We start from the raw sequence: 12768 nt of genomic DNA on the forward strand, positions 1-12768 counted from the left end.
AGACGAGATATGTTCACAGATCATCCAATCATCCCAATGATGGGAGGAAAGACAAGTCGAAGAACCATTTGAACGCCCAGCACAATGATCGAGGTGAAGTCTGGGAGAAGAACCAAAGTGAACGAATGGAAGCTGGATTCTAGAAATACCATGATATGAAGCTGACTCCGTTGAACATACAGCTTGCAGAGTTGTATGAGAAAATAAGCAAGGATTTGAGCCCCCTCGCCCTTTTCCAGCAGAGACACGTGATAAACGTGATAAGAGAAAATACTGCAAGTTCCATAAAGACCTTGGTCACAAGACCGAGAATTTCCGTGCTTTACAGATCGAGGTCCAGAGAATGATATACGCTGGAAAGCTACAAGAGTACGTAAAAAAGGATTTTGGGAAAGGTCATGTACAGTTCGGCACAACACATATGATCAACGCTCACGTGATTAACGTCAGTCACGCCAGGATCCACTCAATGACCAGGCGGTCATCGGAAGATGAGACCAGGAGAAAGCTCAGGCAGCTAAAAGAATGGTACTTGACAAATCACATCGATTTTGTCAGCGGCAATGGAGCAGAAATTCGGGAGCTTGGGTGCACAAAGATCGAGTTCTCTGCAGCAGACATGATAGGTGTATATGCTCCACACAATGATGCTATTGTTATAACTACTTGGATTGGCATGTTTCGTGTACACCGTATTCTAGTGGATACAGGCAGCTCAGTGAGCGTGCTGTTTTCAGGAGCTTATTCCTCTATGAATCTTCCGCACAACTTGATCGAGGAGGATGAAAATCCAATTATCGGTTTCAGCGGCGAAGTTACAAAGGCGATTGGATAAGTGAAGATACCTATAAAAGTGGCTGATAAGTCTGTTTTAGGAAATTTCCTGTTGCTTGACTGTAGGGCTCCCTATAACGTGATTGTAAGTCGAGACTGGCTGCATGAGATCGGTGCAGTCACATCATCTTATCATCAATGTTTGAAGTTTCTTGCCCCTGAAGGAGTCGTGAAAGTTAAGAGTGACCAGATGGCCGCCCACAAGTGTCACGAGAGTGCAATGGACGAGTACAAGAAGTCATAAATGAGCGGGAATCAAATCATGCGAGTCGAGCAGGAATAGAAATTACAGAACCCTTTCCCTCCAGAATCATATGTGGGAGAGGACGCTGTTGAACCCCCAAGATTTGAGAAACTGATCGAGGTCCAGATTGGAGATGAGGAGCACAAAACAATGTTCGTAGGGGCAGATCTTCTTGCACATGAACGTGATGGTTTGATTACATTGCTAAGGGCAAACACCGACGTTTTCGCATGGAGTTTCGCTGAGATGCCTGGGATTGATCCGAATGTAGCCTGCCACAGGCTAAATATTGATGAGAAGTTTCGTCCAGTTCGTCAGAAAATCAGGAATATGGCAAAAGAAAAAGAGATTGAGTTACTGCAGAAGTCGAAAAGATGTTGGAAGCATGCTTTATTCGGCCAGTACAATATCCTCGCTGGTTGTCAAATGTTGTACCCGTTCCGAAGAAGAATGGTAAAATTCGTGTCTGTATCGATTTTACTGATTTGAATAAAGCATGTCCGAGTGATCCATACCCACTGCCACGGATAAGAGATTTGGTGGAGTAACCTCAGGGTACGTGAGACTGCCATTCATGGACGGTTTTTCAGGGTATAACCAAATACCTTTGTTCGAGGAAGATCAAGAGCATACTGCGTTCGTGACTGACAGAGGAGTTTATTTATATATTGTAATGTCGTTCAGGCTAAAGAATGCAAGGGCAACCTACCAGCACTTGGTAGACCATATGTTTAAGGACCTGATTGGGAAGTCGATGGAAGTGTATATCGACGATATGGTGGTGAAATCTGAACAAAAGGAGTCGCATTTTCTTGACCCGCAGAAGACATTCGATATCTTGAGGCAATATCGTATGACGCTCAACCCAGCAAAGTGTTCATTCGGGCTGTCGTCGGGAAAATTCCTCGGATACTTGATGACGCACAGAGGAATCGAGGCGAATCCGGAGCAAATTAGATCCATCAGAGAGATGCCATCCCCAAGAACGAAGAAGGAAGTCCAGAAGCTAGCAGGTCGATTAGCATCTTTGAATCGTTTCATTTCACGCTCTTCGGATCGATTCAAACCATTCTTTGATGTGTTGAAAAAAGCAGTGAATTTTGGTTGGACGGATGAGTGCGAAAAATATTTCGATGAGATCAAATAGTATTTGTCAAATCCTCTAGTTTTGGTGAGTCCAAAAACTGGACAACCTATCGGAGTTTATTTGGCAGCAACAGAGAACGCGGTAAGTGCAATGTTATTTGTTACAGATTCACATGAAAAGCCAGTTTACTTCGTCAGTAAATATCTGACGGGGCGGAAACACGGTACAAGAAAATTGAGAAGATAGCCCTTGCACTGTTCCATGCATCTCGTCGCCTCAAGCCTTACTTCCAAGGCAGGAAGATCGTAGTCTACTCGGAATATCCGCTGAAGAGAATCCTGGAACGTGTTGATGATTCCAGCCGACTAGCCATATGGTCAAATTTTCTGGGGGCGTATGAGATCAAATACGAAACCAGAACTGCAGAGAAGGGACACGCCCTGGATGCACTATTAGAAGATTTTCCTGTGGACGATATACAAACGGTTGCTGGAGAATAAGAGGAGTTGTTCAAACCAATTGAGCCAACCAGTGATCAGACTGGGGGCGAGTCGGCAATGGAGGTCGATACACCTGAACCATTATGGACCGTATTTACTAATGGTTCATCAAATGTTGGTGGAGCTGGAGTCGGATGTGTCATCCTTACTCCAGAAGGTTCGAGGATCGAGAAAGCAACCAGACTGGGTTTTCAAGCATCAAACAATGAAACTGAATATAAGGTTGCAATTATCGGTTTAAAGGCTATTAAATAGATAGATGCGAAGAACGTGAAGCTGGTGTCTGATTCCATGCTAGTAGTTAACCAGTTTCTGCGGACCTACAGAGCCAAAGAAGAAAGGATGGCCTTATATTTGGATCATATGAGAAAGCTGGCAAATGAGTTTGACCAGTTCTCTATTGGGCAGCGATCGCGATTGGAAAACAGGCATGCAGATTCTTTAGCATATCTTTCTTCCGCAGTCGAAACTGATACCACTCGTTTCATCTTAGTAGATTTCCAAGAACTACCTAGCATCTACGACAGCCACTGCGTTCTGGCTATCGAACACGCTAGTGGGGGCGAAGGGGCAGCTACATCTGCACATGGAGATACTGAGGTCATCGACAACAATATGGATGTCGACAACCCGGTAATAGATAATTCTGGCAGTCATGTGGAAAACGCTGCAGACTGGCGTCAGCCTTACATCCAGTATTTGACAACGGCAAACTCCTAGAAGATGAGAAACTTACTGCGAAGGTGAAAAGGAATGTATGGAGATATTCAATGATCGAGGTACAACTGTACCGCAAACCTATAGCTTTTGAGCCATTTTTGCGGTGCATATCAGCAGAGGAAGGGCAACTGATATTATGAGAGGCTCATGAAGGAATATGTGGCAGTCATTCTGGAGGGCGTAGTCTCATGCACAGGATACTCACCCAGGGATATTTCTGGACACACATGAAAAAAGATGCTAAAGAATACGCGCAGAAATGTGTGTCATGTCAAGAGCACGCTCCAATTCCTAAAAGGCCTGCCAACGAATTGCATCTAGTTTTTAGTCTCTGGCCATTCTCTATGTGGGGACTAGACATCGTCGGACCACTTCCCAAAGCTCCTGGAGGCGTAAGATTCGTACTAGCCGCTACTGATTATTTCACCAAATGGGTCGAAGCAGTGGCACTGGTACACGTTACCAGACATGATGTGAAAAGGTTCATATCGGAGAATATCATCTGCAGATTTGGAATCCCAGACGCGATAATATCAGACAATGGGAAGCAGTTCGATTCTGGGGTGATCAAAGACTTCTGCAATGGTTTGAATATTCGCCACAATTTATTATCTCCTTACTATGCTCAAAGCAACGGGCAGGCGGAAGCAACCAATCGCGTTATTATGGAAAATCTCAAGAAAAGGCTGGAGAAGGAGAAAGGAAATGGACAGAAGAGTTCCCAGGGGTCTTATGGTCGTATCGAACAACCCCGAAAAGATCCACTGGATTTTCGCCATTTACACTGGCTTATGGAACAGAGGCGGTCATACCCACCGAGGTACAACTCAAGACTACCAAAACCCGTGCTGTCAAATCTGGAAAAAATGACAACATACTAGCCTTGGAGAAAGAGTTGTTGTAAGAACAAAGAGAAACAGCCATGCAGCGGTTGGTTCGATACCAGCAGGCAATCAAAATGAGTTATGACCGAAAAGTCAGAGAACGGTCATTCAAACCTGGGGAATATGTCTTGAAGAAAACTCGAGCAGCCACAATGGAATCAAACTGCGGAAAACTCGGAACGAATTGGGAAGGCCCATACATAGTCGACAGGCCTGCATCTCGTGGCTCTTACTACTTAAGGAACCTCGACGGTACTGAAGATGGCAAGCCATGGAAGCCGTGGAATTCATTCCACCTGAAGAAGTTTTATCATTAGAAGTAGTTCTAAATCCTGTTGTGTTGTACTCTTTTTCCTTTATGTTGGTTTTATCCCACTGGGTTTTCCACGCAAAGGTTTTAACGAGGCAGCTGATGTCGAACAGTAGGTACTTATCTTGTTATTTCTATTCAGAAATTTAATTCAACATTATTTTGATATTCCACACTTTGTCAAAATTGTTCGTGTTTAATTATAAGCTACTGTGGACGATCGAATCCACATCCAGTACTAAATGGCAAAACAGTACAGTTAAAAGTCTACTGACAGCAATGTCTCTGACACTTCGCAGATAGGATGAATGCACTGTTCGAACGTTTTTTCCTATCCCAATTGAAACCCTATCATATGGGACAAAAACGAATGTGGCGAACATTTTCATATGTCCAGGCATATGGAAATGTACACATCTCAACTCTGAGCGCATCTTGAATAGCAGGATTGGCCCCCTGCGCGAATTCGAGATAGCAGAAAAACTCAATTTTTCATTCCATGCACGAGCATGAGCAGCAGAACACAAACATATTGGGGGCGAGTTATATATCACCTAAACCATTTGGGGGAGAGATATATAACACTACAACACAAATCATTATATCCCTGGGGGCGAGTTGCATAACACTCCAGACAACGCGATTGGGGGCGAGTTATGCAACACTCCAGAAACACACAAATTTTGTAGGGGACCCGAACTTCTTAACCCATAACAGGTTATGGATTAAGAGGGGGCGATGTTTGTACCCTAAATATTCTACACCAAAAATGGGCTTACTTAGGACTAGAAAACTCCTCTCTATAACTAAATATGGTTCAATGGGCCTAATATGCTCATCTAGTTAGCCAAGTATGGCTAACTAGGCCTCACAAGCACTCTAAATAGAAACCCATGTACATAGAAACAAGCTAAGGAAGAGCCCCATCACCCACTTACACGTCATCGTGCCATGTCAACAGCGTGGGTCAATCAGAAGGCGAAACGTCAGCAGCAAGGTGACATTCAGTGACACGTAAGCACCAAGATGCCATGTCAGCAGAAAGGTCCAACCAGAAACTGCCACGTCAGCATTTTGCCACGTCATTAGAAAGGCCCAACGAGAATCTTCCACGTCAGCATTTCGCCACGTCAACAAAACGACCCAACCAGAACCTGACACGCCAGCTGCCACGTCAGCAGAACCAGCCACGTCAGTAGATAGACGAACCTGGGTGTGCCACGTCAGCAGATGACGTCATGATGACGTTTGGTCCTCTTCTCAGTCAGCGTCAACGGTCCGTCACCGGTGCAGTAGTAGGCGGCCAGCGCCGGCAAGTTGGTGCGATTCAGTGTGACACGATGCTACGTAATACCGTAGCCCTGATTCGGTGTAGCGGGAGCAACTTAATTCAGTAATCCTGATCCAGTGAAATGCAACACAATTTACTCCCATGCTCCTATGATATTCACGCCCCAGAGATTAACACTGGAGGATGTTTTCACCCCACCTAGTTGACTCAGTGATTGGCCGAGTTGGGTCATTGTGGGCTTGGAATTCTACCCTCTTTATACACACTCCTCCCTTGTGGGCTTATACACACTTCCCTCTATTGGGCTTGGCATGTAAACTAATTTGTTAGGCCAACCCTTTGCACCATTTTGGTTTGGCTAATTCCACAGCCCACAAGGAAGATTTTGGAAGCATGCAGGACCAGCCAATGCAGGATATGACAGGGAGGCAATCTATTCCCATTAAAAACTCCTGTGAAAAATCTCTTGTTAATTTAAGCATCGGATGATTTTTTGCAGGTACCCCCATTACTCAATCCATTTGCAGTCTAGAGCAGCGATTCGATTCTCAGCAAATCATAAAGAAATTCGTGTTTGCGGTAGAAGTAAATTTACTATACAAACAGACTCCAACACCTGTCAATAGCTAATGTTGGTGTTTCTTATCTAGAAGGATTTCCTTCTATTAAAACTCTTCAGAAACTTATTTTCATTAAATAATATTTTTATCCGGTCCCGAGTCGGGGACAACGTGCCAAATTAATAATTCCCTAAAATTATAAAATAATACATTTTGGATTACCTATGTAGACCCCATCTGAAATATAAATTAATAATTCATTATATATATTCAATACATTAATCATTTATGAGGATTTTTTTTCTTCTGAAAATCTTATGATTTTTGTGATCTAACATGTCTACAATTAAAACATTTTTTTTTGTATAGGTTTTCTTTTTGGGATAAGGTTTCTTTTTTCAATAGCTTGTTTCACGACTTGAAGCAAAAAAGTAGCCTTTAGAAGTCAGAAGCTAACTTCTGGATTTAGTTTCCGATCTAACTTCTGGCTTTTCGCGTTAATTAAATAAGTCGAAAACTTAAATCATAGGTATTACCTAGATACAACCAATCCAACAAAAAATACAACAAAAATGAAACTAATACGCGACGAAACAACCAATAAAATAAAAAATGTCGCAACAAAGTATATTTATGGAACGCTATCAACAATAATACTCACATTAATTTTTATGATCTAACATGACTAGAAATCAACAATTAAAGCATTTGTTTTGTAAATATTTTCTTTTGGGGATAAGGTTTCTGTTTTTCAATAGCATGTTTCGCGATTAGAAGTAAAAGTAATCTTTAGAAGTCAGAAGCTAAAAATATTTGCTTCATTGATTATATTTTTTTCTTAGAAAAGTCATTCTGAATTTAGTTTCGAATCTAACTTTTGGCTTTTCGTAAGTTGAAAACTTAAATCTTAGGTGTTACCTGGACAAAACCAATCCATCAGAAAATGTGGCAACAAAGAAAGTAATGCGCGGATAGACAACCAATACAATAGAAAATGTCGCAACAAAGTATATTTATGGAATGCTATCAACAATAATGCCCACATTAATTTTTATGATCTTACAGGACTATATATCAACAATTAAAGAATTTATTTATAAAAGTTTTTTTGTTTTTTGTTTTTTGTTTTGGGTAATACTTCTTTTTTTCATAATAGAAGCATAAGTAATCTTTAGCAGTTAGAAGCTAAACCAATGTACTTCACCGAGTATACTTTTTTTGCCTCTAAAAGTCATTCTAAATTCAGTTTCCAATCTAACTTTTGGCTTTCGCCTTAATTAAGTAAGTCCAAAACTTATATCTTAGGTATAACCTAGATACAATAAATCCAACAAAAATTGCATGCAACAAAGAAACTAATACGCGACAAAACAACCAATATAATAGAAAATACTGCAACGTAATATTTTTATAGAATGTTATCATATTAATTTTTATGGTCTAACATAACTAGATATTAACAAGTTTTGGGATAAGGTTTCTTTTTTCAATAGTTTTTTTTGCGACAAAAGTAAACTTTAGAAGTCAGTAGCTAATTTTTTTTTTTGCTTCTCCGAGTATATTTTTTTTCTTTTATAATTCATTCTCAATTTAGTTTCCAATCTAACTTCAGGATTTCCGCCTTAGTTAAGTATGTCAAAAACTTAAATCTTAGGTGTTACCTAGAGATAACCAAACCAATTGAAAATGCAGCAACAAAGAAACTAATACGTGACGAAACATCCATTGCAGTAGAAAATGTTGCAACAAAGTATATTTATGGAATACTACCAACAATAATGCTCACATTCATGTTTATGATCTAACAGGACAAAAGATAAACCATTAAATCATTTATTTTGTTGAAAGTTTTTTTTTTGGATAAGGTTTATGTTTTTCAATAACTCTTGTTTCAGGACTAGAAGCAGAGTAATCTTTAGAAGTCAGAAGCTCAAAAAATTTGCTTCACCAAGTATATTCTTTTGCTTTTAAAAGTCATTCTGAATTTCATTTCCAATCTAATTTCTGGATTTTCACCTTAATTAAGTAAATCGAAAACTTAAAACTTAGGTATTACCTAGATATAACCAATCCAAGAAAAAATGCAACAATAAAGAAACTAATACACGACGAAATAACCAATACAATAGAACATGATGCAACAAAGTATATTTATGAAATTCTATCAACAATAATGCTGACATTAATTTTTATGATCTAACATGACTACATATCAACAATTAAAGCATTTATTTTGTCAAAGTTTTCTTTTTGGGATAAAGTTACCTTTTTTCAATAACGTGTTTCGCGACTAAAAGTAGAAGTAATCATTAGAACTCAAAAGCTAAATGACTGCACCGAAGTATATTTATGGAATGTTATCAACAATAATGCTGACATTAACTTTTATGATCTAACAGGACTAGATATCAACAATTAAATAATTTATTTTGCAAATCTTTTCTATTTGGGATAAGTTTTATTTTGTTGTTTTTTTTTTGCTATAGCGTGTTTCACAACTAGAAGTAGAAGTAGTCTTTAGAAGTCAAAAATTAAAAGAATTTGCTTCACTGAATAAATTTTTTTTTCTTCTAGAAGTAATGTTGAATTTAGTTTCGAATCTTACTCCTGGCATTTCTCCTTAATTACATAAGTCGAAAACTTAAATCTTAGGTGTTACTTAGGTATGACCAATCCAACAAAAAATGCAACAACAAAGAAACTAATACGCCTTGAAACAACCAATACAATAAAAAATATTTCAATAAAGTATATTTATGGAATGCTACCAACAATAAAGCTCACATTAATTTTTATGCTCTAACAAAACTAGATACCGACAATTAAAGCATTTATGTTGTAAGTTTTCTTTTTGAGATTAGGTTTGAGATAAGGTTATTCACTAGTGGAGAATAGGATTTGAACCACTTCCCGAGATTTGAAAAAACGACTTCCTCTGGCCAGGGTCATTAGAGCAAGTCTTATGGTGGAATCCATCCATCTTCCATCTTCCACGCCACCTCAGCACTTGGAACTGTGGATGGAAGCGTAAGTGTAATGGTGGAATAGTATAAATGCTATTCTTAATAGCGTTTTTTCTCAGCTGTTAGATTCTCAACAACCCAGTTTAAATCTACGGATAAAAAAAACGCCATTCTTAATGAAGCTAAGCTCAATTCTTATTAGCGTTTTTTGTCTTTTAGCGCGCTATTCATATTAGCGTTTTGCGCTATTCTTATTAGCGTTTTCCATGGATTCCACGGACCATTCCACCAAATCATGGAATCCTGCTTGGATTTTCTGTGGAAGACCCCAAGTTGGAAGCCATTAGACTTGAAATTCCATGGATTTTCCACACTTGGAATAGGTTGGATTCCACCATAAGACTTGCTCTTATATTATCTGTGAGACCCAGTAGCTTTTAAAGGAAAAAAGAAAACTTAGTTCTGACATAGTTGTTTTATGAGTAGGTATTTTCGTAAATATATGGGTTTGATATGGACCAGAGAAACCACTGTGAGAGTCAGAAATTTCTATGATAAGAAAATTATAAATATTTTCTTCGTTCACTCCGCCACCACAGCTACCACTATCTCCTTCTTCTTATTTGTTCACTCACAACTTCAATCTTTTTCAATCTATCAAAAAAACCCAAAATTTTCTACTTTAAAATCCACTTCATCTCTTCATTCTTCGCTTTCACTAAAAAATTCATTACATCATCAGATATGAGAAGAGACTAGACAAACCCTAGCCATCAACTAAAACCCAGTAAACCAAATCAATCAGTCTTTATCCCTACCTCTCTCTCAGTCTCTCTTAAAATCTCTCTAATTAAAAAACAAAAATAGCACCGTAGAAGTAGCAGAAAGATAAGTGGGGGATGCTGATCAAGACGGAGAAATGGTCAAGGGATGATTTTACGATCTTCTGGTTAGGGTTCCTTTCTTCTTTCAGTTTTTCTTAGAATCCTTGAAGAGTTCAGAGATATCCATTTTTACTTTATTTTTTTAGGGATTTCAATAAGAAAAGATGATGACCACAAGTATGGAGATCTTGTGAAAACGGTAAAATTAATTATCAGTCTTTTATTTAGATTTGAACTCTAAACATTGAATTTCTATTTAAGCTTCTAGAACTTGTTATCTTGGTTATATTTAATTTCGACAATCTGGGTTAATTTGATTTCAACTGAAATTAACAATACTGGGTTTGTTATCTATGTTTATAGAATTTATGGTGCGTATATCCTAATAAGTCATGGCGGAGCATGTTCTGGTACTTGTCCATAGTCTTCGAGAGACATTCTCACTGTAACGAATTGTGAGTTTTTCTATCAAGGTAATTGTTGATAAATTCTGTAGTATATTCCTCACTTAATTTGAATTTTGTTGGTTATGTAAGGGTGTTTGTGTTATATAAATCATATAATTAGCAGCAAGGTTTTAGTGTTTGATTTTTATTTTATTATGTGATGTGTAGGATCAGAGGCCAGAGGTAAGGAATTTCGCAGCCCCATCAACTATAGTTGAATTTGTTGCAGTATTCGCTGGAAGCAACGAAAAATTTAGGTGTATCTAACAAAGTCTTACAATCTCAGCAGGTGAGGATTTGATGAATGATGATATGCTGAACAAATTTTACATTATTTCCTTAAGTTTTTGATTGTAATTCGGTTTTCTGTCGCGTTCAATTTATAGAAAGCAAAAGTTTTACAAAAGTGAGCAGGTGAGGATTTGATGAATGATGATAAATTGAACAAGTTTTACATCCAGGTGAGGATTTTTTGCTGTGTTTATGTTATTGGAAGCGATTGTTTTACCTCCATGGGTTGCACTTGTTGTTCGTCCTGCGCATTTCGGTTCATGAGTAATATTTTGCCCCGATCTTGATTATTGTTTTACTTGACTAATGGTGCAATAAGTACTTGGGTAATAGTAGTTCAATTTTGGCTTTAACACATGTTTAGACTCATACTGTGACATACGTAATACATGAACCTATGGTATGATTCAGATTTTCAGTTGAGTACCTATTGTTATTTTGGTTATTTTTAATTTTAACAATCTAGGTTAATTTGATTTCTACTGGAATTAAAATTGGGTTTGTTTATATGTTTACATAAGTTGTGGTGCGAATATCCTAGTAATTCATGGCGGAACCTTTTCTGCAACTTGCTCATAGTCTTTGAAACAATGAAAATTTCAATCTCACCGTAACGAATTGTGAGCTTTTCTAGCAATGTAATTTTTGATAAATTATGTTGTATATCTGTGATTTAATTTGAAATTTTTTTCATGTGTAAAGGTGTTTGATAAAGGAAGAAGATGATCGGAGCTAAGCCGGAAACGGGTGATTCAAGTGTCATTACTCCAGGAACTCCATTCATGGCTATGTTGTCCATCGTCCTTCAATATTACATACGCTCTAGGATGAACCACCATCCTGGGTGGTGTTACACTAAGGTAGGGACTAGTGAGTCCTACTTACGGAACAAAGTCTTATTTCTCTCAAGGATGATTAGTGTTATGCCTTCATAGTAATCTGTCTTAGTCTCTTTCCCCGAATACCTTGTTTTCAGGATACTTCTCTGTGTATCTCTCTAATTTATTCATGGGGCTGCATTGGGTGATTATTTGAAGGTTATTTTTTCTGATTCAAATGTTCCTGTTGAGGGTGATTGATGAGTGCCAAATATTGTATATATTTATCCCTTTTTGTTGGCAATTTAACTCATCTTTTATGCATTAATTCTACATTTTATCCCATATTCTGTATTTTCATTGTTTTCAAGAATAAATATTTTTATTACTTAATTTTGCATTTTTAGGTAACAAATAAAATCTGGATGAAGTGCGGAGCGGAATAGAGCAGAAAAGTAGTGAAAAGCCGGGAGGAATTACACAAGGAAGCCGCGAAGAATGTTGTGCACAAGACCAAAAGGGTAGAAATGGGCTCAAGAAGGAAGAATTGTTCTTAGAGAAGATATGGGCCTGGCATACCCAAGGCCCAAAACCCTTTCTCAAACCCATTTCCACTATCCAAGCCCGTATCGGATTTCAGCCGTCAGATCGAAGCATCTCAGCATCCTACGGTCGCTCCATCGTCGCACATCAATCTCCGAAGCTCCTGCTTTACATCGCAGCGCCGATCTCCATCTTGGGCCGTCCATTTCGTTGTATTCCTCCATCCGACGGTCGCTACCCATAGCCTCCCACCTCATCGTTGGATCCACCTACCATCGTCACATCCTACGGATCATCTCGCCAAACATCGACTCAGATAATCCCGCCTCACACCCTAGCACCAAAGCCTATACTACCACCCAAACACCCCCTTCTTCCCAAAAACTCGATCTC

General features: G+C 38.8%; 1 protein-coding gene and 1 long non-coding RNA gene across 2 annotated transcripts; both read left to right on the top strand.

Moving 5' to 3' along the window:
* The first annotated feature begins 343 nt into the window (after window positions 1-343).
* LOC113360084 lies at window positions 344-835 on the top strand. The gene has a single exon (XM_026603633.1). The coding sequence runs from the start codon at window positions 344-346 to the stop codon at window positions 833-835; it is 492 nt and encodes a 163-aa protein (XP_026459418.1).
* A 9588-nt stretch (window positions 836-10423) lies between these two features.
* Window positions 10424-11006, top strand: LOC113336755. The gene is made up of 3 exons (XR_003354007.1): window positions 10424-10476; window positions 10641-10750; window positions 10892-11006. It is a non-coding gene; the product is annotated as an uncharacterized LOC113336755 (long non-coding RNA).
* The last annotated feature ends 1762 nt before the right edge of the window (window positions 11007-12768 follow it).

This window comes from Papaver somniferum, chromosome 1, assembly GCF_003573695.1.
Source record: "Papaver somniferum cultivar HN1 chromosome 1, ASM357369v1, whole genome shotgun sequence".
In the NCBI taxonomy this organism is placed as follows: Eukaryota; Viridiplantae; Streptophyta; class Magnoliopsida; order Ranunculales; family Papaveraceae; genus Papaver; species Papaver somniferum.

What these genes read in the sequence shown, in the direction of transcription:
- LOC113360084 (XM_026603633.1), top strand. Translation starts at nt 344, where the DNA reads ATGATATACGCTGGAAAGCTACAAGAGTACGTAAAAAAGGATTTTGGG.